Below are 23,971 nucleotides of genomic sequence, written 5' to 3' on the forward strand. Positions count from 1 at the left end.
GCCTTAAATTACATATATGGTTGGTAATATATTTTCCTTTAATGCTCAATTATTAAAAGCAAATACTTCTTAAATGACCCCATTACCATTTACCTCTACTGCTTATAAGGAAAAATAGTTTATTACAGTCAATGGCAAAGATTTAGTTGCCAAAGCACAAACCCTAGAATACAAATAAAAATGTGATGAACTGGGTAAGGGAGAACAGGAAATGGAGAAGAGAGAATATTAGGTGGGGCATGCAATAAGACTATAAACACCAGAAACTGCAATTCATCAAACAGGAAGTCCTGAAATCACCTGACATTTAGCAAAATAAAATTTAAAAATAAATGAAAAGGGGCAAGGAGGGCAGGCTTAATACTAATTGAGCCTAGAAAAAAAACAAAAAGCTTTAAATCACTTCATTACAAGCCTGTTTTAAAAAAAAAAAATCAAAAGAATAAGTTATATTTAAATAATCTGTGGACAATTATTACTTTCATATTCTAGCTATGATTTCCTAATATTTACTCAATGGAGAATCAGGTTAACTTCTCCCCATTAACTGTCAAAAAATTAATTTTCTCCTAAAATTTACAACCATTTTTTCACAATGACCAGACTTTTCCCAAAGACCATAAAGATTGTGTATTTTTTCACTCTTATGCAATATATGATAGGAGTTAAATTGATCTTACCCATTAATGTTGCTAAAAGACACAAGGAGTACATTTCTTTGTCCGCTTGCTCCTGAAGTTCCTTAGGTGACAGTTTACCAGTAGCAGCAATCTCTTCGTGTTTCACAGTGTGGGCTGAGTGTGCTGCAGCAGACTGACCACCTTCTGCTTTGCTTTTCAGAATCTCTATTGTAATTCTGTCACCATGCTGTAAAGGAACTGGCTCTTTTTCCATTCCTGCCTGAGGTGGCATTAACTCTTTAGGAGGAAAGCCATACCGAATACATTGTAGATATGGAGGAATGTTGAATTCTCTGGCTATACTTTCCTGAAGTTCAATAAAGGTTGTTGAAGGCTTAAGCGTAACCATGGACTGTCGTCCATCATTAGTTGTTATTCGGATCTTCTTTTCCTTAGAAGTTGTTGGTGAATAGGGAGCCTTGGTAGGTGTAGGAGGGGCAGAGGATGGCCCATCACGAATAGTACTGGGAGAAACTGTCCTGGGCTGCCCTTTTTGTTCTTGTTTTAACTTCTCTGTTTTCCGTTTCTGCATTACAGAAGCCTGTTCCGTAATATTCTGTTGAATAGTTCTTTCAGTTTTACTCATATTTAACTCCTCCTTGTGCAAAGTTTTTGTTTTCTGTCCAGTAAGAATAATTTTAGTTGGGAGCTGAGATTCTGACTCTAGTCCTTGTACCTCTCCAACTCTTTGGGCATGAGCACCATCTATATTTACAGGGGTATAATCATCAGGATTCTTTTTGGCAGTCTGATGCAGTATAGTGTGGACAACTTTCTGAACTAGGATTTCACTCCCAAATTCACCTGGAAAGTGCTTGGTAACAAGTTTCATTGCAACATCATAAACATTACTATTCAAAGATGAATCACTTTCATACTGGAACCAATAAACTGTTTCTCTGACCACTCTTCCACCCCATTCCAAGGTAATAGGAAACGCTTCTGGCAGATTGTCATACTCTTTACCATCCCAAAAGTGTTTGAATCCACAGCCACATTTGCCACCAATGGACCTAGAGTTAGTTCTGTCCCCATCTAAATACACAATAGAACCATCCCCTCTGACCCTTCGCACAGATGTTCCATGGCACCAATTACAAGCCGTTAGGTTACTCAATCCATAGTCTGGTACCAGAACATCTTTCACTGAATCATATGAGCAAACCAAATTGTTCAAGGGAAAGCTATAATTTTTGTCAGGCCTCAGCTGTCCATGAGTACTTTTTGCCAGGTTATACAATTTCCCTCCTAGAGCCAACCACTCGGGAGGAACATGAAGTTCAGAAAGGGCACCACAGAGCAAACATTTGTGAAGACGATTATCCATTACTGCTTTTTTAGCAGCTGCAGTAACTTCTTCGGGCTGAACTCCTATCACACCAGTCCTTCTGTAGAAATACTGATGAACATCAGCAACCAAACTAGGATGGATGCCATGTTTGTCCATAAAGACTTCTTCCATAGCAGCAACAAGCCTAAGTAAGTATTTATCCTGCAAGCTTCTGTCTCCTCCAATAACACAACCACCGTCTTCCTCAAGTTTGATGTACTTTTTAATAAGGTCCTGAGGCACACCCCATGCTTTCGGAAGCAAATTCATAGGGAGTTTGGGCAAAGCAGCCCCTTTTATGCCTACCAAGGGGATATAATGGTTCCTACCAGAGCTACTCCATGCAATGCAGATTGGTTTGTTTAAATGACCATCTTTTCCAGTGCACTTCTCTGCAGGGATAAGTCCAGGCAGAAAGGTGGCTGAATAATCACCAGAGCTTCTCATGCCACTGAGAGAATCTAACAGAATAATAGGCCGATGTAACACATTGGCAAGGCCAAAGATGTGGATGTTCCTCAGTCCCAAGGGAACGCCTTCAGGTGGTACAAACAGAGGGTCACACTCATTGATAATGTCCTCCCACTCAGCGGCATCAATGAAATCATGGAAGAGGGCTTGATATCGGGCCAGGTGCTGCTGAAAGTGCTGTTTAAGATTCTCTCTCAAGGCATGCCAGAAGAGTTCCCGGCCTACGAGTGCCCGGGACACAGCATGCACCAGGCAGTGTCCATCCCCGTCCACATGCACTGGAATGAGACATTCCTGACTTTTATTGGCCCGCTTGATGTCCTCAAGAGTGTCATGCAAATACAGGAGGCTTCCAGAGCGGTCCTTCCCATAGCCCACAGTGTTAACATGCTCTGGCTCTATAAGGAAGGCGCGGTCACCCAGTAAAGCGCAATCGAACAGTTCGCCCTGGTTCATGTCCCGAAGAAGCTTAGCCCGGCCTGTCTGTTTGTCCATTCCATAGCGAGCTAATATGGGCGACAGCAATTTGCAGTGGTAATTGGAAAGGCCCATCACCTTTACTAATTCCGTGTTCTTCTTGGGTGCCCCGGTCACCCCGAGCAGCGCGTTCCGGAGCAGGTTGTGTAGCACTACGTCCGGGTCGGTCACCTCCTCCACCCCCAGCAGCTGTTGCTGCTCGTGCCGCTGTCCACACTCCGTGCACTCGATGCTGACTGAACCGGAGGCCGGGAAAAACAGACGCGCCTGGCACTTCGGATCCGGGCAGCTCCCGGAGAGGATTCTCCGGTCTCTCCGCTTCGAGAGGCCCCCCGGAGCAGCCGCCGCCGCCGCCGCCCCCAGGAGTGGCGGAGTCTGAGGAGCCTCAGGAGGAGGAGGTGGCGGAGGCAGCGGAGGCGGCGGCGGCGGCGGCTGAGACATAGCTCTCGGGTCTCGTGTCTCGCTCCGCGTCCCAAGCGACCCTCAAAGGCTCATAGCCCAGACTTCCACCGGCCCGACTCGGTCTGGTCCAGGCCCAGGGCGAATCACTTTCCTTTTCCTACCGGCTCCTCCTCCTCTTAAGCGAAGGCGGAAGCGCGGACGTTGTTTCTCTTCTTACTTCTCCACTGCCGTAGCCGTTGCCCGGAACGTAACGGCCACCACCCCACCCCGCACTCACACTCACTCACTCTCGCTCTCCCTCTCAGACACACAGACATACACGCCCTCACCGAGAGTGCGCACGCGCAGTTTTCGCTCTGCCCTCTGGGAATTAGAGTCTTCCAGCCCTTCTCCGGGCCTTCGAGTGCTGCGATCATGGGTACGGAAAGAACTACAAATACAGTGAGGCCAAGCGGCACAGCGTCCGCGGAGAGACGGAAGAAGGCAAAAGGAAGAGAGGACAGAAAGGAAGATGGTGACTCGAGGTGCCTGCCGGGAGTTGTGGTTTTAACTGGATCCCCTTTGTTGTCTTCCCTACTCTGGGGCCCAAGCAAGAGAGCCTGAGAGACCACATTTCCTAGGATGCTCTGCGCTGCGTCAAGCTGCACTTCACCTGGGGCCGAGGGGAAGTTACAGGGAAGCTTATTAAAAACAGAGTAAAAGGGAAGCTGAGGGTCTGAAGTTCACAGTTCGTAGGAGGGGAAGTGAGTCCAAAGACTCGCAGTTGAAGCAGGTACAGTTAAACAAATGTCCAGGGATACGGCGGGCTGGAAAATTGAATGAAATGGTCTACTCTAGGCTGGAGGTCATAAGAGAAGAAAAGGGAAAATAGTGAATTGATTCTTCGGATGGTTCTTAGGGTCTTCCTGCCTCACCTCATTATTCTCATTCTTACTGCTATTCCAAGTTAGTGAGGCGCCTGAGCACCTTTCTATTTTTTTTTTTTCTGATTTGGTGGGTGTTACCGAGGCGCCGTTTCGTTTCCCGTCCCTTTTATGTCTTTGCAGCTTACAGTACAAAGTTTTATATACACGTTCAAAGCCTTTTAACTAGATATGGTTTCGTTTGCTGTTTACAGCCCTCTCCCCAAAGAGTAATAACAGCTATCATTTGTTAAGTTCTTAATATACGTCTGGCACAGAGCTAAGTATTTACATTCACGATATCATTTGATCATAATAACCCTGTTAGGAAACAGGCACAGAAAGGAAATGGCGTGCTTAAAGTTCGTGCAGCGGGTAACTAGCGGGGTAGACATTCAGACCTACATCTGTACACATTTTACAGACGGGAACATAGGCCGGTATTATATAAATAGTAACTAACATTTGGTTACTATGGCTTTATAATTTGCCTACTGTGTTCACTTATATCATCTCCACCCCAGTTTCGTAATACTTTTATCAGATATTGTTGGCTCCTATTGTAGTTGTGGAAACTGAGTCTCGGAGGAAATTAAGTCCAAGGTCAAGCCACAAGGGTATGGTTGAAACCAATCTCAAACCCAGAGAGTGTGTTTTATACCACGTCCTACAAAAAAAAAAAAAATGCTGTTAGGCCCCAAACTTTTTGCTGGGCCTCAAGGACACCTCTTAGTGACTCAAGGGGTTGTAAGGATGTTTACCCTTAAGGACACAATAAACTTTATTCTTTTATTACTTGTATGCTAGAAAACTGCCTCTTCATGCAAAATACCTTCATGCATTAACTGAAAGCTAGTATTATTTTAAGTATAGCGCAGTCAACCTCTTTCACTTATTCTGGAAATTCTTGCTTTCTGGAACCTTAGATAAGTGAACTACCTCAAAATTTCTGAAACTTCTGGCTCAAAACAGGGACATTGGTATAGTCCATGAAATTACTTGAGTCTTCTGTATGTGCCACGGACACTGTCTATCTTATTAGATTTTTTGAGTAAGTTTTAAGAATTTGATGCTTTGAAATGAGCTGCTGTAAGATAAACATTCATAAAGGGTATTAGTTCTGCTTTGCATGTAATAATCATCTACAGTTTCCATCAAAAGAAATTTTATATTTGAAAGAAAAATCCTCCAAGTGTTAATTCTTTCTTCATCCAATTTTACCCATTCCATGCAAAAATTACATTATATAACCTATCTTGAAGGGGATATTTTTCAATAACATTTTTTTCTCAACACATTTCACTCAGGAAAAGTTGTTTATTTCTATGCTGCCAGTAGTTTGGTGACAACTGTAGAAGTGATCTTGGAACTGATTTTTAATTACATGCTTGTAAGCTGAGAAATTAGATATTCCCTTTAAGTGGAAATTATTTTCTACTGTGACTGAGAAGTTACACCTCCAGTGAAATTTTGTTTTTCTTGTAAAGAATTCCAAGAATTGAATTATTAAAGCCTCAGAAAACATGAAAGATGGTAGCAGTCTGCAATTTTAACATTGACATGAATTTTCGTATCTTAACATCACCAAGTCAAAGTTATCTTGTTGATGATACATACGAATAGTGAAGTAGGCTTTTAAAACTGTATCTGAATATATCATTCTGAATCATATCTTGACAAAATAGCCACTTCCCATTCCCTCTGAATAAATGGCAAGCCTTTCACTCCCTTGTCAAACACAATCCCATTTGACCGATCCAATATTCATTTCCCTACTGTGGAATTTGATTAGTTAGAAACATTCTTCCCAAACTAAATTTGTTATTTAAAGACATTTGATTTCCATATTTCTCATAGTATAAAGGGTTATACTCTGGTATAAAGCATAGTGGGGAAGGGAGAGGATATAAATTTCTGAACAATTGTAGAATTAAATTAGATCATAAAACATGAAAGTCAGTGAGTTTGTAGATGCCGTCATAGTTGAAAACGTAAGAAAGCTGGCATTAATCAAGGTCCAATGCTATTAGCCATTAAATATGTTAATTATTTCTTTAAAGGAACTTTAGAAGGCATGGATGCCTAGAAAGTAAGAAAAAGGAAATTTTTGTTAGACAAAAATATGGCATATTGATTCTTACAAGGCAATGCAGAAAGCCTCTAACCTGCTTATCTAATATAGACATGCTTGCTCCCTGTTTACCCCAAATGCCATGATCTTAATTGCCTAATAACTTTCACAGGATATTTACAGGGTAGATAATAGTACTTGTTCTTTCTTTAGTATTCCAGATGGGAAAAGTGAGCTGGAAACCAATGTTAGCTACTCTCATATATACGTCTTCTACCATCATCACTCCAACATCTCTAGTAGATGACTTGCCAGCATTCATTTAAAACAGAAATCCATTTTTTTCATAATTTCTAGTATGGCACTTCTCAACTTCCTGTTTTGCTTTTAAAAACCCTGATAAATATAAAAGCAAATGACATAGTCTTAGCAACAGAACAAGCCTCACTGTTCTTCTTTTATGTTGCAAGGAACGGGATTGCTGTAAGTCAGCAAGTGTGGAGATTGCTGTAAGTCAGCCATATCCTTTCTCTCATGAAGTGTACATCTGAATTAAGAATTGACCATGTTAGCTCAGATTCCTGCCCCATACATCTAGACTTCCTGTCACAAGCTTTTGTTGAAATACAGGGTGTACATGAGAGGGGCTATTTACTGAAGTATATCATTCCTATCCCAAAGTAGCTGATAGTCTAATGGAAGAGACAGGATAAACTGTCATAAATATGAATGTAATAAAGCATATAATCGAAGTAATACAGGGAAATATATGTCACAAATGCTGTGAAAAAATTTATTGAGGGTTTACTATTTAAAGTAATTTACCTTTATATTTTAAACAATCCTGCAAGAGAAGTATTATTTCTATTTTACAGATGAAAAGAGTTAACTCAAAGGTTAACATTATTATCTTTACTATTATTAGATGTTCCTTTTCCGTGATCATGCATGCTTTCCACTATATCCCACCTGCTAAGTGATTTGAGAGAGAATTAGCAAGAAATGAGTACAGACTGGTGGCCAGTGGCCAAATTTGGCTTAGATGTGTTTTCTTGGGCACTCAACAGTTTAAAAAGTTTATTTTTTTAAGTGATTGTCTTTAGTTAGCAGCTAGCATCTTACTCTGGGCCCCTTTGAGACAAATTACTCACCTGGCCCCAGAAGGCATTTGAATTTTCTATGTGTGGCAGCAGCTAGAGATAGGAAGGAGCTATTCTGAAAAGACTAATGGAGCCGGTATGTGACAGGGTAGAAGGAGTACTTAGTGGACAAAAATTGTGGTGGATATTCAGAGAAGAAAAATTGGTGTGATTTATCTTTATCCAAAAGTGAGAGAGGTCAAGTATGGAGCCACAGGCTAAGCCTTCACACAGTAGATTTCAAACTTGCCCGAGTGGCAGAATCAAGTGGAAAGTTAACTTGCTGGACTCCACCCTGGTGTTTCTCAGTAAATGTATCTGGGATGGAACCCAGGAATTTGCAAACAATTGAACACCATTACTTGGCCAAGTTGACACATGAACCCAATCATCACAGTGTTTGTATACCACATTTTGTTTATTCATTCATCATGTGATGGACACTTGATTCCTTCCATCTTTTGGCAGTTTTGAATAATGCTGCTTTGAAAATTGGTATGCAAACAACTGTTCAAGTCCCGGCATTCAATTATTTTAGATATATACCTACAAGTAGGATTCCTGGATTATATGGTAATTCTAAACTTAACTATCTGAGGAACCACCAAACTATCTTCTGCAGAGGCTGTACAATTTAACACTCACACCAGCATTGAATGAATGTCCCTATTTCTTCACATCCTTGTCAACACTTGTTATTTTCTCTTTTTCTAGTAGCAGCCATTCTTGCGGGTATGAAATTGTATCTCATTGTGGTTTGGATTTGTATTTCCCTGATGGCTAAGGATGTTCAGCTTTTCATGTGATTTTTGGCCATGTATGTATCTTCTGTGGAGAGATGTCTATTCAAGTCTTTTGCCCATTTATTAATTGGGTTGTTTGTCTTTTTGTTGGTGTGCTAAAAGATTTCTTTATATATTATTGGAGATGTGGTTTCCAAGTATTTTCTCTCATTGTGAGTGTTGTCATTTTACTTTCATGATAAAGTCCTTTGAGACCTATCGGTTTTTTATTTTAATAAGGTCCTCTTTATCTTTTTTTTTTTTTTTAACTTTTATTGCTTGTGCTTTGGGTGAAAAGTCTAAGAAACCACCTGAAGATTCTTCTCTGTCTTCTCTTCTAGGAGTTTGTGTAGTTCCAGGTCTTATATTTATGTTTTTGATTTGGTTTGAGTTAATTTTTGCATGTTTTGTGAATTAGGGGTCTACCTTATTCTTTTCCAAATGGAGACCTAGTTTTCTCCAGCACCATTTGTTGAAGAGACTGTTCTTTCCCAATTGCATGATCTTTGCCCTCTTGTCAAAAATCGGTTGGCTACAAATGTGAGGATTGGTTTCTAAACTTTCAGTTCAATTCCATTAGTATGTTTTGTTTATCCTGACTTTGTAGACAGGAGGTGTGAGTTCTCTAACTTCATTCTTCTTTTTCAAGATGGCTTGCAACACTCAGGGCCCCTAACCATGCCATATAAATTTGATGATTGGCTTTTCCATTTCTGCAAATTAAAGTTGTTGAAATTTTGATGGGTTTGTATTGAATCTATAAATTGTTTCAGGAGTATTGACATCTTAATGATATTTAGTCTACCAAACCACGGACACAGAATATCCTTCCATTTATGTATGTCTTCTTTGATTTCTTTCAGCTGTGTTTCATAGTTTTCTGTGTAGAAGTCCTTTACATCCATGTTTTAAATTTATTCCTAGATACTTGATTCTTTTAGTTGCTATTGTAAATGGAATTTTTTTTCCTGATTTTTCACTGCTTGTCTATAGAAACACTATAACTTGGGGATGTTGATATTGTACTCTGCCACCTTTTAGAAATTCATGTATTAGCTCTAGGAGCTTTGTTTTGGATATTTGAGGATTTTCTATATGTAGAATCATTTCTGCAAATAGGGAAAGTTTACTTCTTCCTTTCCAGTTTGGATATCTTTTATTTCTTTTTCTTGCCTAATTGCTCTGTCTAGAACTTCCACAACTGTGTTTAATAACAGTGGTAACAGTGAGCATCTATCTTGTTCTTGATCTTAAAGCTTTCATTTTCTCACAATTGAGTAGGATGTTAGGTGTGTAGATTACATAAATGCCCTTTATCATACTGAGGAAGTTTCCTTTTATTCTTAGTTTTCAGAGTGTTTTTAATAGGAAAGAAGTGGTGCTGGATTTTGTCAGATACCTTTTCTCCATCAATTAAGATAAATCTAATGGCTTTTTCCCTTCATTTTTAAAATAGTGTAATTGATTTTCTTATGTCGAACTAGCCTTGTATATCTGGGATATTGTGATCATTGTGTAAAATTCTTTTAATGTACTGTTGAATTCAGTTTGCTAGTGTTTTGTTGAGGATATTTTGCAACTATGTTCCATAAGAGATACGGGTCTGTAGTTTTCTTTACTTGTGTTATCTTTATCTGACTTTGGTATAAGGGTGATTTCAGCCTCATAGACTTAATTAGGGAGTATTTCCTCCTCTTTGTATTTTGGAAGAATTTGAGCAGGATTGGTGTTTATTCTTCTTGCAATGTTTGGTAAAATTCCCCTGTGAAGCCATCTGGCCCTGGCCTTTTATTTTCAGGGAGATTTTTGATGACTCATTCAGTCTCTTTACTTGTTATTTGTTTGTTGAGATCTATTTTTTTTTATTTTTTTGAGTCTGTGTAGGTAGTTTGTGTATGTTTAGCAGTTGTTCCATTTCATCTAGGTTATCTGAGTTGTTGGCATAAAGTTATTCACAGTATCCCCTTATAATTCTTTTAATTTCAATGGGGTCAGCAGTAGTATCTACCTTTTCACTTCTGACTTTAGTCATTTGTGTCCGTACTCCTTTTTTTTTTTCATCAGTCTACCCAAAGGAATGCCAATTTTCTTGACCTTTCAAATAATCAACTTTTGGTTTTGTTGCTTTTCTCTGTTGTTTTAAACTCTCTATTTCATTTATCTCTGCTCTAATCTGTGTTGTTTCCTTCCTTCTGCTTTCTTTGGGTTTAATTTTCTCTTTTTTTATAGCATTCCAGTTACAGGTTAGGTATCTGATTAGAAATCTGTCTTCTTTTTCAATATAAACATTAGGAGCTATAAATTTCCTTCTCAGCACTACCTTGCTATATCCCATATGTTTTGGTGTGTTGTGTTTTCATTTTCATTCACCTCAATATATTTCCTAATTTCCTTTGTGATTTCCTCATCAACCTATCGGTTGTTTAAGAGTACGTTGTTTAATTTCATATTTGTGAATGTTCCCTCTCTCCCTCTGTTTTTGATTTCCAGCTTCATTCTATTGTGGTTGGAGAAAATACATTGTTTTTCAATATTTTTGAATGTGTTTAGACTTGTTTTACGACTTAAGATATAGTCTATCCTGAAGAATGACCCATGTGTACTCGAGAATAATGTATATTCTGTGGTTGGATGGAGTGTTCTATATACATTTGTTAGGTCAAGTTGATTTAGAATACTGTTCAAGTCTTAAATTTCCTTTTTGCTCTTCTGGCTATATGCTCTATCCATTTTTGAAAGTGGTATATTAAAGTGTCCTGTTATTAGCGTTGATCTGTCAAATTCTCCCTTCAAATATGTCAGTATTTGCTTCATATATTTTGGGACTTTGCTATTAGGTACATTTATATTTATAATTGTTACATCTTCTTGTTTAATTGACCTCTTTATAGTCTGTTTTATCTGATATTAGTATAGCTATCCCAGCTCTCTTTTGATTACTGCTTATATGGCATATTTTCTCCCATCCTTTCACCTTCACCTTACTTACATCTTTGAATTTAAGGTGAGTCTTTTTTAGAAAAGACTTTTTTAGAATTTATGTCATGCTTTTTTTTTTTATCCATTCTGCCTTTTGATTGGAAATATTATTCCATTTACATTTAAAGTAACTACTGATAATGCAGGACCTTCTTCTGTCATTTTGCTGTTTAATCTTTGTAAGTCTTATACCTTTTTTTGCCCCTCAATTTTTCCAATAAGGACCACTTTCTTATTTATTTGATTTTTTTTTTTTTGTATTGTACCATATTGAGTCTCTTCTCATTTCTGTCTGGATATATTTTTCTTGTGGTTACCATGGGATTAAAATCTAACATCTTTAATTCCTGTTCTAGTTTGCTAGCTGCCGGAATGCAATATACCAGAAATGGAATGGCTTTTAAAAAGGGGAATTTAATAAGTTGCTAGTTTATAGTTCTAAGGCCAAGATAATGTCCCAATTAAAGCAAGTCTATAGAAATGTCCAATCAAGGCATCCAGAGAAAAGATCCTTGGTTCAAGAAGACTGATGAAGTTCAGGGTTTCTCTCTCAAGTGGAAGGGCTTGCACATGGCAAACACAGTCAGAGTTTTTCTCTCATCTGGAAAGGGACATAGTGAACACGGTCAGGGTTCCTCTATCATCTGGAAGGGTACAGGGTGAACACGGTGTCATCTGCTATCTTCTCCTGGCTTCCTGTTTCATGAAGCTCCCTGGGAGGCATTTTCCTTCTTCATCTCCATAGGTCACTGACTGGTAAACTCCCTGCTTCTCGTGCCTTTGTTGTTCTCTGCTCTCTCAGAAATCTTTCATTCTCCAAATGTTTCCACTTATGTAGGACTCCAGAGATTTATCAAGACCCACCGAAATGAGTGGAGACATGTCGTCACCTAATCCAGCTTAACAATCACTCTTGATTAAATCACATGTCCAGGAAAATGATCTGATAACAGTTTCAAACATGCAGTATTGCATAGGGATTATTCTACCTTTATGAAATGGGATTTTGATTAAAACATGGCTTTTCTAGGGTACATGCATCTTTTCAAACCAGCACAATACCGAACAATCATGTTTTATGCAACTTCGATAGCATACACATACCCCTCCAGGACTTTTCGTGCTCATTACAAATTATATCATTGTACTTTGTATATCTACAGCCATAGATGTATCATTACTTTCTGTGCATTTGCATTTTAGCACCTTTGGGAAATAAGAAGCAGAGATACATACCAAACAATACAATACAATATTACTGACGTATTTTGTATTTACTCATGTACTGACATGAGTAATTTATAATTACTCAAATGGTTACCTTTACCAGGGGTCTTTATTTCTTTATGCCATTTTGCACAATTGTCTAGTGTCCTTTCCTTTCAGTCTGAAGTACTCCCTGTAGAAATGCTTGTAGGGCAAGTTCGGTAGTGATGAACTCCCTTAGTTTTTGTTTGTCTGGGAATGTTTTCATCTCTCCCACATTTTTGAAAGAAAGTCTGTCTGGATATAAAATTCTTGGTTGGCAATTGTTTTCTTTCAGTACTTTAAGTATTTCACTACCTTCTTGCCTCCATGGTTTCTGATGAGAAACCAGCACTTACTCTAATTGGGACTTCCTTATATATAACATGTCATGGTTAGGGACAGGTGTCAACTTGGCCAAGTTGTGGTACCTGTTCATCTGATTGGGCAAGCGCTGTCGTGTCTGTTGCAATGAGGACATTTCATAGGATTAGGTCATGATCACATCAGCTACATCCACAGCTGATTCCATTTGTAATCAGTCAAAGGGGAGTGTCTTCTGCAATTAGTGATGCTAAATCCAATCATGGGAAGCCTTTTAAGGAGGACTCAGAGGAGACAGGTTGCATTCCTGCTTTGGCTGGTGAGCCTCTCCTGTGGAGTTCATCCAGGCCATCCATTGGAGTCATCGGCTTCGCAGCCTGCCCTGTGGATTTTGGACTCTGCGTTCCTACGGTCACGTGAGACACTTTCATAAATTTTATATTTGCAAGTGTTCCCTGTTGATTCTGTTTCTCTAGAGAACCCTAACTAATACATCTTGGTACCGGGGGTGGTTCTTAAGGAACAGAATCTTAAAAATGTGTTTTTATGAATGGTTTTCTACTCTGACTGGGCTCAGAGACACTAAGGACTCTGATTCCTGTAATCAGAATGACATTCCCAATCCATGGACTGAGTTGGCAAAGGAGATAGTCAAAATATCATCATTCGATTCTCCTAATGCTTCGCTTGTACGAAGCCAGACTCTGGGGGATAATGTTTTTGACACCTTTACAGAGTTTTGTAGAAATAAGAGTTATAGAGATGTTGGTTGGTTGTTGTTAGATACACTGTCTACATTAAAGGGTGAAAGGGATGGGCTTAAGGCTTCAAACAAGAAGCTTAAGTGCCGTCTGAAAGATGTAGAGGTTTCTATGAGTATCCTGAAGGAAAATTTTATTTCCTGTAGCCGTAGACTTGAGATCTCTGAAAATCAGACTCAGAATCTTATTGTTAGAGTAGCAACTTTACAACATAAACTTAAATCTCAGTCTTGCATGGTGTCTGCTGTTAAAGTGAGGGCATTGATTGGAAAGGAGTGGGACCCTGAAAAATGGGATGGTGACATATGGATTGATAATGATGTTGGGGGTGAGGTTGAAACCCTAGACCATGCTGAGCCTTCTTTAGATAACCCTGTAATAGTCTGCCCTGAGGACATAGCCGCCCCACCTCCAGCCTGCCTTGAGGAATTGGCCACCCAACCTCCTCCTGAAGGGATTAGCCCTAGAGTTATTAATCCTGTTTCACCAGATGAAACTGCAAATGAAAGCCCTGAAGCAAATGGCTTGGAAGATATTTCTAATTCTTTTCATGACCCACCCCCACCACCCCTCATTTCTTCTAGACCTATAACTAGACTAAAGTCCCAACAGGCCCCTAAAGGTGAGGTACAAAGTATCATACATGAGGAGGTACGTTATACTCCAAAAGAACTGTGTGAGTTTTCCAATTTATATAGACAGAAATCAGGGGAATATGTGTGGCAATGGATTTTAAGAGTGTGGGATAATGGTGGGAGGAATATAAGGCTGGATCAGGCTGAATTTATTGATATGGGCCCACTAAGCAGAGATTCTGCATTCAATGTTATAGCTAGAGCAGTTAGAAAAGGTGTTAACAGCTTGTTTGGGTGGTTGGTTGAAACATGGATCAAAAGGTGGCCAACATTACCTGAGGTTGAAATGCCAGAACTGCCCTGGTATAATGTAGATGAGGGGATCCAGAGGCTTAGAGAGATTGGGATGTTAGAGTGGATTTATCATGCAAAGCCTGCTCTTACACCCCAGGAATGTCCAGAGGATGCACCTTTTACCAGAACAGTGAGAAATAAATTTGTGAGACTAGCACCATCATCCCTCAAGAGCTCTGTGGTTGCACTTCTCTGTAGGTCAGATATTACTGTAGGAACTGCTGTCACTGAGCTGGAATCCTTAAACACAATGGGGATGACAGGATCCCGAGTTGGCAGAAGCCAGGTGGCAGCACTTAATCACCAAAGACAGGGTAGACGCGGCTATTATAATAGACAAAAAACTCAAAGGAGGCATCAAAATTATATGACACGCAGAGATTTGTGGCATTGGCTAGTAAATCATGGGGTGCCTAGAAATACAATAGAAGGGCAGTCTACTAAATTCTTGTTGGAGCTGTATAAACAAAAGAGTTCTAGGTCAAGGAAACAGAAGTCTAACCTGAGTTACAAAAAAACACAGAGTCACGGCCCCTTAATCAATTTCCAGACTTGAAACAGTTTACAGACCCTGAGCCCCTTGAATGAAGGGGAGGCCAGGTCCCTATGGGGAAGAAACCTGTTACACTGCCACAAATTTATACTGTTAACCTTCCTCTAAGTCTTCCCCAAGGAGACCGACGGCCTTTTACCAGGGTAACTGTGCATTGGGGAAAAGGAAATGATCAGATATTTCGGGGATTATTAGACACTGGTTCAGAAGTGACATTAATTCCAGGGGACCCAAAACGTCACTCTGGACCACCAGTCAGAGTGGGGGCTTATGGAGGCCAGGTGATCAATGGAGTTTTAGCTCAGGTCCGTCTCACAGTGGGTCCAGTGGGCCCCCGGACCCATCCTGTAGTTATTTCCCCAGTTCCGGAATGTATAATTGGCATAGACATACTGAGCAACTGGCAGAATCCCCACGTTGGTTCTCTAACTCGTGCAGTGAGGGCTATTATGGTGGGAAAGGCCAAGTGGAAGCCACTAGAACTGCCCCTACCAAGCAAAATAGTAAATCAAAAGCAATACCATATTCCTGGAGGGATTGCAGAGATTACTGCCACTCTTAAGGACTTGAAAGATGCAGGGGTGGTGATTCCCACCACATCCGCATTCAACTCTCCTATTTGGCCTGTGCAGAAAACAGATGGGTCTTGGAGAATGACAGTGGATTATCGTAAACTCAACCAGGTGGTAACTCCAATTGCAGCTGCTGTTCCAGATGTAGTATCATTGCTTGAGCGAATCAATACATCCCCTGGTACCTGGTATGCAGCTATTGATCTGGCAAATGCTTTTTTCTCAATAGCTATTAGTAAGGACCACCAGAAACAGTTTGCTTTCAGCTGGCAAGGTCAGCAATATACTTTCACTGTCCTATCTCAGGGGTATATCAACTCTCCAGCCCTATGTCATAATCTTGTTCGCAGAGACCTTGATCGTTTCTCCCTCCCACAAGACATCACACTGGTCCATTATATTGATGATATCATGTTGATTGGACCTAGTGAGCAAGAATAGCAACTACTCTAGATTTACTGGTAAGGCATTTGCGTGTCAGAGGATGGGAGATAAATCCAACAAAAATACAGGGGCCTTCCATGTCAGTAAAATTTCTAGGTGTCCAGTGGTGTGGGGCATGTCAAGATATCCCTTCTAAGGTGAAGGATAAATTGCTGCATCTGGCCCCTCCCACATCCAAAAAAGAGGCACAACGCCTAGTTGGTCTTTTTGGATTTTGGCGACAACATATTCCTCATTTGGGTGTGCTACTCCGGCCCATTTATTGAGTGACCAGAAAAGCTGCTAATTTTGAGTGGGGACCTGAACAAGAGGAGGCTCTGCGACAGGTCCAGGCTGCTGTGCAAGCTGCTCTGCCACTTGGGCCATATGATCCAGCAGATCCAATGGTGCTGGAAGTGTCAGTGGCAAATAGAGATGCTGTCTGGAGCCTTTGGCAGGCCCCTATAGGAGAATCACAACACAGACCCTTAGGATTTTGGAGCAAAGCCTTACCATCTGCTGCAGATAACTACTCTCCTTTTGAGAAACAGCTTTTGGCCTGCTATTGGGCCTTAGTAGAGACTGAACGCTTAACCATGGGCCACCAAGTTACCATGAGACCTGAGTTGCCTATCATGAGTTGGGTGTTGTCTGACTCACCAAACCATAAAGTTGGGCGTGCACAGCAGCACTCTATTGTAAAGTGGAAATGGTATATACGAGATAGAGCCAGAGCAGGTCCTGAAGGCACAAGTAAGTTACATGAAGAAGTGGCACAAATGCCCATGGTTTCTACTCCTGCTGCCACACTACCTTCTCTTTCCCAGACCAGAGCTATGGCCTCTTGGGGTGTTCCTTACAGTGAATTGACTGAGGAAGAGAAAACTCGGGCCTGGTTTACAGATGGTTCAGCACGATATGCAGGTACCACCCGAAAGTGGACAGCTGCAGCATTACAACCCCTTTCTGGGGTGTCCTTGAAGGACAGTGGTGAGGGGAAATCCTCCCAGTGGGCAGAACTTCGAGCAGTGCACCTGGTTGTTCATTTTGCTTGGAAGGAAAACTGGCCAGAGGTGCGTTTGTATACTGACTCATGGGCTGTTGCTAATGGTTTGGCTGGATGGTCAGGGACTTGGAAAGATCATAATTGGAAAATTGGTGACAAAGAGGTCTGGGGAAGAAGTATGTGGATAGACCTTTCTGAGTGGGCTAAAAACCTGAAGATATTTGTGTCCCATGTGAATGCACACCAGAGGGTGACTTCAGCAGAGGAAGATTTTAATAATCAAGTGGATAAGATGACCCATTCTATGGATACCAGTCAGCCTCTTTCCCCAGCAACTCCTGTTATTGCCCAATGGGCTCATGAACAAAGTGGTCATGGTGGTAGGGATGGAGGTTATGCATGGGCTCAGCAACATGGACTTCCACTCACCAAGGCTGACCTGGCTACAGCCACTGCTGAGTGCCCAATCTGCCAGCAGCAGAGACCTACACTCAGCCCCCGATATGGCACCATTCCCCGAGGTGACCAGCCAGCTACATGGTGGCAGGTTGATTACATTGGACCACTCCCTTCATGGAAGGGGCAGCAATTTGTTCTAACTGGAATAGACACATACTCTGGATATGGGTTTGCTTTCCCTGCACACAATGCTTCTGCCAAAACTACTATCCGTGGGCTTACAGAATGCCTTATCCATCGTCATGGTATTCCACATAGCATTGCTTCGGATCAAGGAACACACTTCACAGCAAATGAAGTGCGGGAATGGGCACATGCTCATGGAATTCTCTGGTCTTACCATGTTCCCCATCATCCAGAAGCAGCTGGATTGATAGAACGGTGGAATGGCCTTTTGAAAACTCAATTACGGTACCAACTAGGTGGCAAAAACTTGAAAGGCTGGGGTAATGTTCTCCAGGAAGCTGTGTGTGCTCTGAATCAGCGTCCGCTGTATGGTGCTGTTTCTCCCATAGCCAGGATCCATGGGTCCAGGAACCAAGGGGTGGAAATGGGTGTGGTGCCACTCACTATTACTCCTAGTGATCCACTAGGAAAATTTTTGCTACCTGTCCCTGCTACCCTGAGTTCTGCTTGTCTACAGGTTTTAGTTCCAAAATGGGGTGTGCTTTCTCCAGGAGAAACAACAGTGATACCACTGAACTGGAAGTTAAGATTGCCACCTGGCCACTTTGGGCTACTTATGCCTCTGGATCAACACACCAAGAAGGGGATTACATTATTGTCTGGGGTAATTGACCCTGACTATCAGAAGGAAGTAGGACTGCAACTACATAATGGAGGTAAAGAAGAGTTTTCTTGGAATATAGGAGATCCCCTGGGGCGTCTATTAGTACTACCATGCCCTGTGATTAAAATCAATGGAAAACTGCAACAACACAATCCAGGCAGGACCACTAATAGCTCTGAGACTTCAGGAATGAAGGTTTGGGTCACCCCACCAGGCAAAGAACCAAGGCCAGCTGAAGTGCTTGCTGAGGGGAAAGGGAACATGGAATGGGTAGTGGAAGAAGGTAGTGATAAATATGAACTTCGACCACGTGATCAGTTACAGAAACGAGGACTGTAATGCTGTTTTGTTTGTGTTATACTATTTAAGTTGTAAGATACCAAGTTTAAGAATGAATGTTGCCCAAGGATTTGCACCCTATTCTGGAGAGATTTAATGTGTTTCCAGTTATATGCAGGACAGTTGAGTATTGTCAGGTAAAAGAAAAAATGTGTGCTTATTTGTTTTCATTTGGAAATTAAGTATGGTCTAAGGTGATATATATATATATTTGTGCCAAGTTGACAAGGGGTGGACTGTCATGGTTAGGGACAGGTGTCAACTTGGCCAAGTTGTGGTACCTGTTCATCTGATTGGGCAAGCGCTGGCGTGTCTGTTGCAATGAGGACATTTCATAGGATTAGGTCATGATCACGTCAGCTACATCCACAGCTGATTCCATTTGTAATCAGTCAAAGGGGAGTGTCTTCTGCAATTAGTGATGCTAAATCCAATCATGGGAAGCCTTTTAAGGAGGACTCAGAGGAGACAGGTTGCATTCCTGCTTTGGCTGGTGAGCCTCTCCTGTGGAGTTCATCCAGGCCATCCATTGGAGTCATCGGCTTCGCAGCCCACCCTGTGGATTTTGGACTCTGCATTCCTACGGTCACGTGAGACACTTTCATAAATTTTATATTTGCAAGTGTTCCCTGTTGATTCTGTTTCTCTAGAGAACCCTAACTAATACATAACACAAGAATTTTATTTTTCTCTTGCAGCTTTCAGAACTCGCTCCTTGTTCTTTGCATTCAAGAGTTTGACCAGCATGTGATACGGCATATTTTTCTTCAAGTTTACCTTGTTTGGTGTTCTCTGGCCTTCTTGGATATGCATATTCACATATTTTGCTAAGTTTGGGAAGTTCTCTGTCATTATTTGACTATTCTTTTGCCCCTTTCTATTTTTCTTCTCTCTGCGGTACTTGCATAATGCATATATTTGTACACTTGAGGGTGACCAAGAGGTGTCTTAGGGTGCTTTTTATAATTCTTTTTTTTCTTTCTGCTCCTTAGCCTGATTCATTTCAATTGTCTTCTGTTTGTGTTCACTGATTCTTTCTTCTCTCCCAGCTCAACATGCTGTTGAAACCCTCCTGGGAATTTTTCATTTCAGTTATTGTAGTCTTTGACTGCAGTAGTTTGGTTCAGGTCCTTTTTGAAATTTCTCTTTATTATGATTCTCATTTTGCTCATTCATTGTTTTCCTGATATCCTTTAGTTCTTTCTCTGTATTTTCCTTTATCTCCTTGAGTATTTTTTTAAAGTCTTTGTCTGATCTCATTTGTTTATGTTTTTTTGTTATGTATTTTTATCCTCTTCCTTTGGAATGGCCATCATTTCCTGTTTCTTTTCTGGTCTTGTAATCTTATGTTGTACACTGTACTTTTTAATATTTTAAAATGTTAATTCTGGGATTTACTCCTGAGATGTCTGTTTCTTGAGTTTGTAACTAGCTGGTGATAAGACCAAGATTTTCTTGCATGTCAGCTCTCCTGTCAGGAAAGCCTACCTGAGGTGAATGCCAAGTTCAGAGTCTGCACTGTCTTTTCTAGGCCTGGTGTGCTTGCTAGTGGCCTTAGGAGTTCCCCTATTTACAGGGGTTTGAAAGCCCCCTCTACTTCCAGTAAACAGACCTTCTCCCTCTCCAAAGGCTTATTTACTTTAAGTCCAGCACTGGAACAACTAAGTAAGCCTTTGTCCTAAGCCATATGCCTCATTTTCTTCTCACACTGCTTTTATTGTCTCAAGCTACTTTTGTCTGGATGGCAAATTGTATGGGGTAGGGGTTGGGGGGACACCAGAGAGGAATTTCCCAAGTCATCTTTCCCATGAGGACAAGGCTAGGGACCCACAAATGGAGTGTCAGCTGGCTCCAAACTGCCTTGGAGAAGGGAGGAGGAAAGGGCCAGGGAGGGTGCAGAAACTTCTTCCATGGCCCCCTATGCTTTCTTGACCCTCTCAACAAATCAGGCCTTCAAATGTCTTCCACAGCCGTGGGGAAGCATACCATGTTTAAGTATTTGTGCTGGATTGAAACTCTCATGTTCCCTGGAAAAGCCATGTCCTATGGCTGGGTGGGATCTATTTGACTGTTTCCATGGAGATGTGACTCACTCAAACTGTGGATGATACTTTTTGAGTAGATAGCTTCCATGGGGATGTGTCTCCACCCATTCAATGTGGGGTTGCTTACTAGAGTCCTTTAAGAGGTAAAAAAAAAAAAAATAATAATAATAAATAAAGTTTTTCTTTGGAAAAAGCTTTAGAGCCAACAGACCCAACACAGCCAGAGACCTTTGGAGATATGGAAGGAAAAATCCCCTGGGAAAGCTTATGAAATGAGAAGAGAGAGCTAGCAGACGTCACTATGTGCCTTAATCTAGTTGAGAGAGAAATCCCAAACTTCATCTTCTCTTTCTTTGGAGTTAAGGTATCTTTCTCTGGATGCCTCAGTTTGGACATTTGTACAGCCTTAGACTGTAAACTTGCAACTTAATTCCTCTTTATAAAAGCCATTCTGTTTCTGTTATATTGCATTCTGGCAGCTTTTACAAACTAAGACAGCCTCCTCCACTGCTATTGACCAGGGCAGGTTGGAATATTGACTGCCCTCAGATTTGGGCCCCCAATGGTCCAGAGTAGCTATTCAAAGGCTGTAATCATTGATTACACTGAATCCACCTTTATGTACCTTTCTGGCACCAGCAAACTGCCAGGGGCCTGCCCTGAGATAGTAGGGGCTGGGTGATGATAACCGCCACAGGGTTTACTGGTATTTATTATAATTTACCAGTTTCTTTCTTTCACTCTTCCCTGGATGCTGGAGTGTTCTACTGGACTCCAGAATTTTTAAATAGTTGATTCTGACAGTTTTACCTGTTTAATAGTTGTTCTATTGGAGCTTCCAATATTCCCACAGTCCTCCTCCTATGTTCCTGTTGTTTTAAATTCAAAAGCAGTTATTTGTTTTAGAATGTTTAGAAGTTAAGTGAAAAAGAAGAAAATTTAAATTACATTTTCAATTAGAGATTACAAGTATTATCATTTTTGGTCCAAGCTCTTTTTTTCTGTGCACATACAATATATACTTTTTTAAAGGCACTAAATTGAATCATCATAAAAATAATAATAGCTGTTAACTCTTATTGAGTACCTATTATGCACCAAGGTCTTTACATATATTGACTTAGTCCTTGTAATATCCTTATGAGTCAGGTACTATGAATATCTTTCCTATTTTACAAGTGAAGAAACTGAGGCACAGAGAAGTTAAGTTATTGGTCAATATCTTATAGCTAGTAAGTGGCAGAATTAAAATAAAATACAAGAAATCTGGAGCCAGAGCCTGCGCACCTAACTGTTATGTTCTACTGACTCTTCTAATATTGTGTTAGTTGTGAGCTGCCAGAATGCGATATATTAGAAATGGAATAGCTTTTAAAAAGGAGAATTTAATAAGTTACAAGTGTACAGTTCTAAGGAAGTGAAAGTGTCCAAATTAAGGCACTGACAAGAGGTACTGTCACTCAAGAAAGGCCGATAGGTCAGAAACACCTCTGTCAGCTGGGTAGTCACGTGGATGGCATCTGCTAGTCCCTTGCTCCTGGGCTCCATTGCTTTCAGCCTCTGTTCCTGTGGGGGTTCTTCACTTTGCACTCCAGGACTGGCTTTCATCTCTTGGTTTCCCTTGGCTTTCTCCAGGTTTTGGCTTGCTTAACATCTCATAGTGATGTCTGCTGGGCTCCAAGCATCTCCAAACATCTGTGTCTCTGTTTCCCATGTGTACGCATCTGTGTCACCTCTGCTCTGAAGTTTCTGTTGGCTCTGAGATTTCTGTCATTTCTGGCTCTCCCAAATGTTTCCTCTTTTAAAGGATTCCAGTAAACTAATCAAGACCCACCTGGAATGGGTGGAGTCACATCTCTAATCAAAAGATGACACCCACAATTGGATGTGTCACATCTCTTGTGGAGATAGTCTAATCAGGTTTCCATCCTGCAGTGCTGGATGGGAATTAAAAAGACAGCTTGAATCAGGATTAAAACATGGCTTTATTTCTGGGGTATATAATATCATGAACAATCTTGGTATCCTGAAATAGTCTTGTCTAATATTTTGAATGAAAGCCTTCTTTCTTCTCTCAGAATATTTTGAACATTCAAAAGTGTACAGAAAATAATATGAAAAATACTTATGCATCCACTGCTAGATTTTTTTCACCACTAGACTTAACAAATAATATTTCAGCATATCTGCTTCAAATCCCCACACACACCCCCCCCCCGAAAGAAAACACATTGTACATTCAGTAAGGCTAATGTTTTTTGGTTTAATTTTACATAAAACAAAACTGTACCTTGTGAGCTATAAGGGAATGTACCATTTTTCTTAATAAAAATAAGAGACCCTTTAAGCTTAGTAGTGGAGAAAGAATTTCTGTATAGTGAACATTTCAATAATTATTGTTGTTATTATTATGCCATCCTAAGGGACGCTTCTCCCCTCAAAACCCTGGCCTAAGCATGGAACAGAACTCCTTTCTTGCAGGGCTTTCTTAGTTACTTGGTGATAAAGGCAATTAATACAGAAAGTAACATAAAACTTGGTGATGTGACTTGCATGGCTTACTCATTTTCAGGTTGCTTGGCTTTCCTCCTTGTAGTGAAGTTCATCTTCCACCAGGGTAGCAGCTCATCTGCCCAGTGGTACCTTTAGCAGTGATGGAAATTTTCTTTGCCTTTGCTGTCTGGTTTGGCAGCCACTAGCTACATGAGGTTATTAAGCATTTGAAATGCGGCTAGTCCAACTGAGGAAAGGACTTGTTAATTTTAATTAAATTTAAGTAGCCACAAAGAGCTAGAGGCTATCATATTGGACAGCACAGATCTAGGTCCCCAAAGGCAACATCAAAAGTAACAAGTAGGGTACATGGGTAGTTCAGTGGTTAGAATGCCCACCTTTCATGCGGGAGAACCAGGTTGAATTCCTGGACCATGCAGCCAAAAAAAAAAAAATAGAATAAAATAACAAGTCCCATGATCCTGGTGAGTTCCAGTGGTTGCCTGGCTTGGGTAGGGGTGATGAGGTGGGAACTGATGGCAAAAGGGCATAAGATAACTTTTTAGCATGATGAAAATATTCTTTATATTTATTACAGTGTGCTGATATAGATATGTACATTTGTCAGAACTCATCAAACTATACTCTTAAAATGGGTGCATTTTATTGAATGTGAATTATACATTCACATGTATATTTTTAAAAAGTAAAAAAAAAAAGAGTTGGGTTCCAGAAATAGGAGTTCCACCTCCATTATATCTAAAGCACACCTTCTGTGATTATTTCTCTTCTAAGGACC

General features: G+C 40.6%; 2 protein-coding genes and 1 pseudogene across 4 annotated transcripts in view; 2 read left to right on the plus strand and 1 right to left on the minus strand.

Moving 5' to 3' along the window:
- The window catches only part of VCPIP1 (valosin containing protein interacting protein 1), a 32,162-nt gene extending 28,468 nt beyond the window's left edge, over positions 1-3,694 (minus strand). Inside the window, exon 1 of the mRNA XM_077166914.1 lies at positions 681-3,694. Coding sequence (XP_077023029.1) covers positions 681-3,399 — 2,719 coding nt within the window. The 5' untranslated portion in view covers positions 3,400-3,694. The remainder of the gene's footprint in view (positions 1-680) is intronic.
- The window catches only part of SGK3 (serum/glucocorticoid regulated kinase family member 3), a 243,790-nt gene continuing 223,347 nt past the window's right edge, over positions 3,529-23,971 (plus strand). The window contains exon 1 of one of the 3 annotated variants that reach the window (XM_077166923.1): positions 3,529-3,884. The gene's annotated coding sequence lies outside the window, so the exon portion shown is untranslated. Of the gene's footprint in view, positions 3,885-3,906; positions 4,133-23,971 lie in introns of those variants that run through there. The other 2 variants (XM_077166917.1, XM_077166919.1) reach the window with 2 other exon arrangements.
- Positions 3,775-23,971, plus strand: part of LOC143686799 (interferon alpha/beta receptor 1 pseudogene) — a 37,403-nt pseudogene continuing 17,206 nt past the window's right edge.

This window comes from Tamandua tetradactyla, chromosome 6 (assembly GCF_023851605.1).
Source record: "Tamandua tetradactyla isolate mTamTet1 chromosome 6, mTamTet1.pri, whole genome shotgun sequence".
NCBI classification, from domain to species: Eukaryota; Metazoa; Chordata; class Mammalia; order Pilosa; family Myrmecophagidae; genus Tamandua; species Tamandua tetradactyla.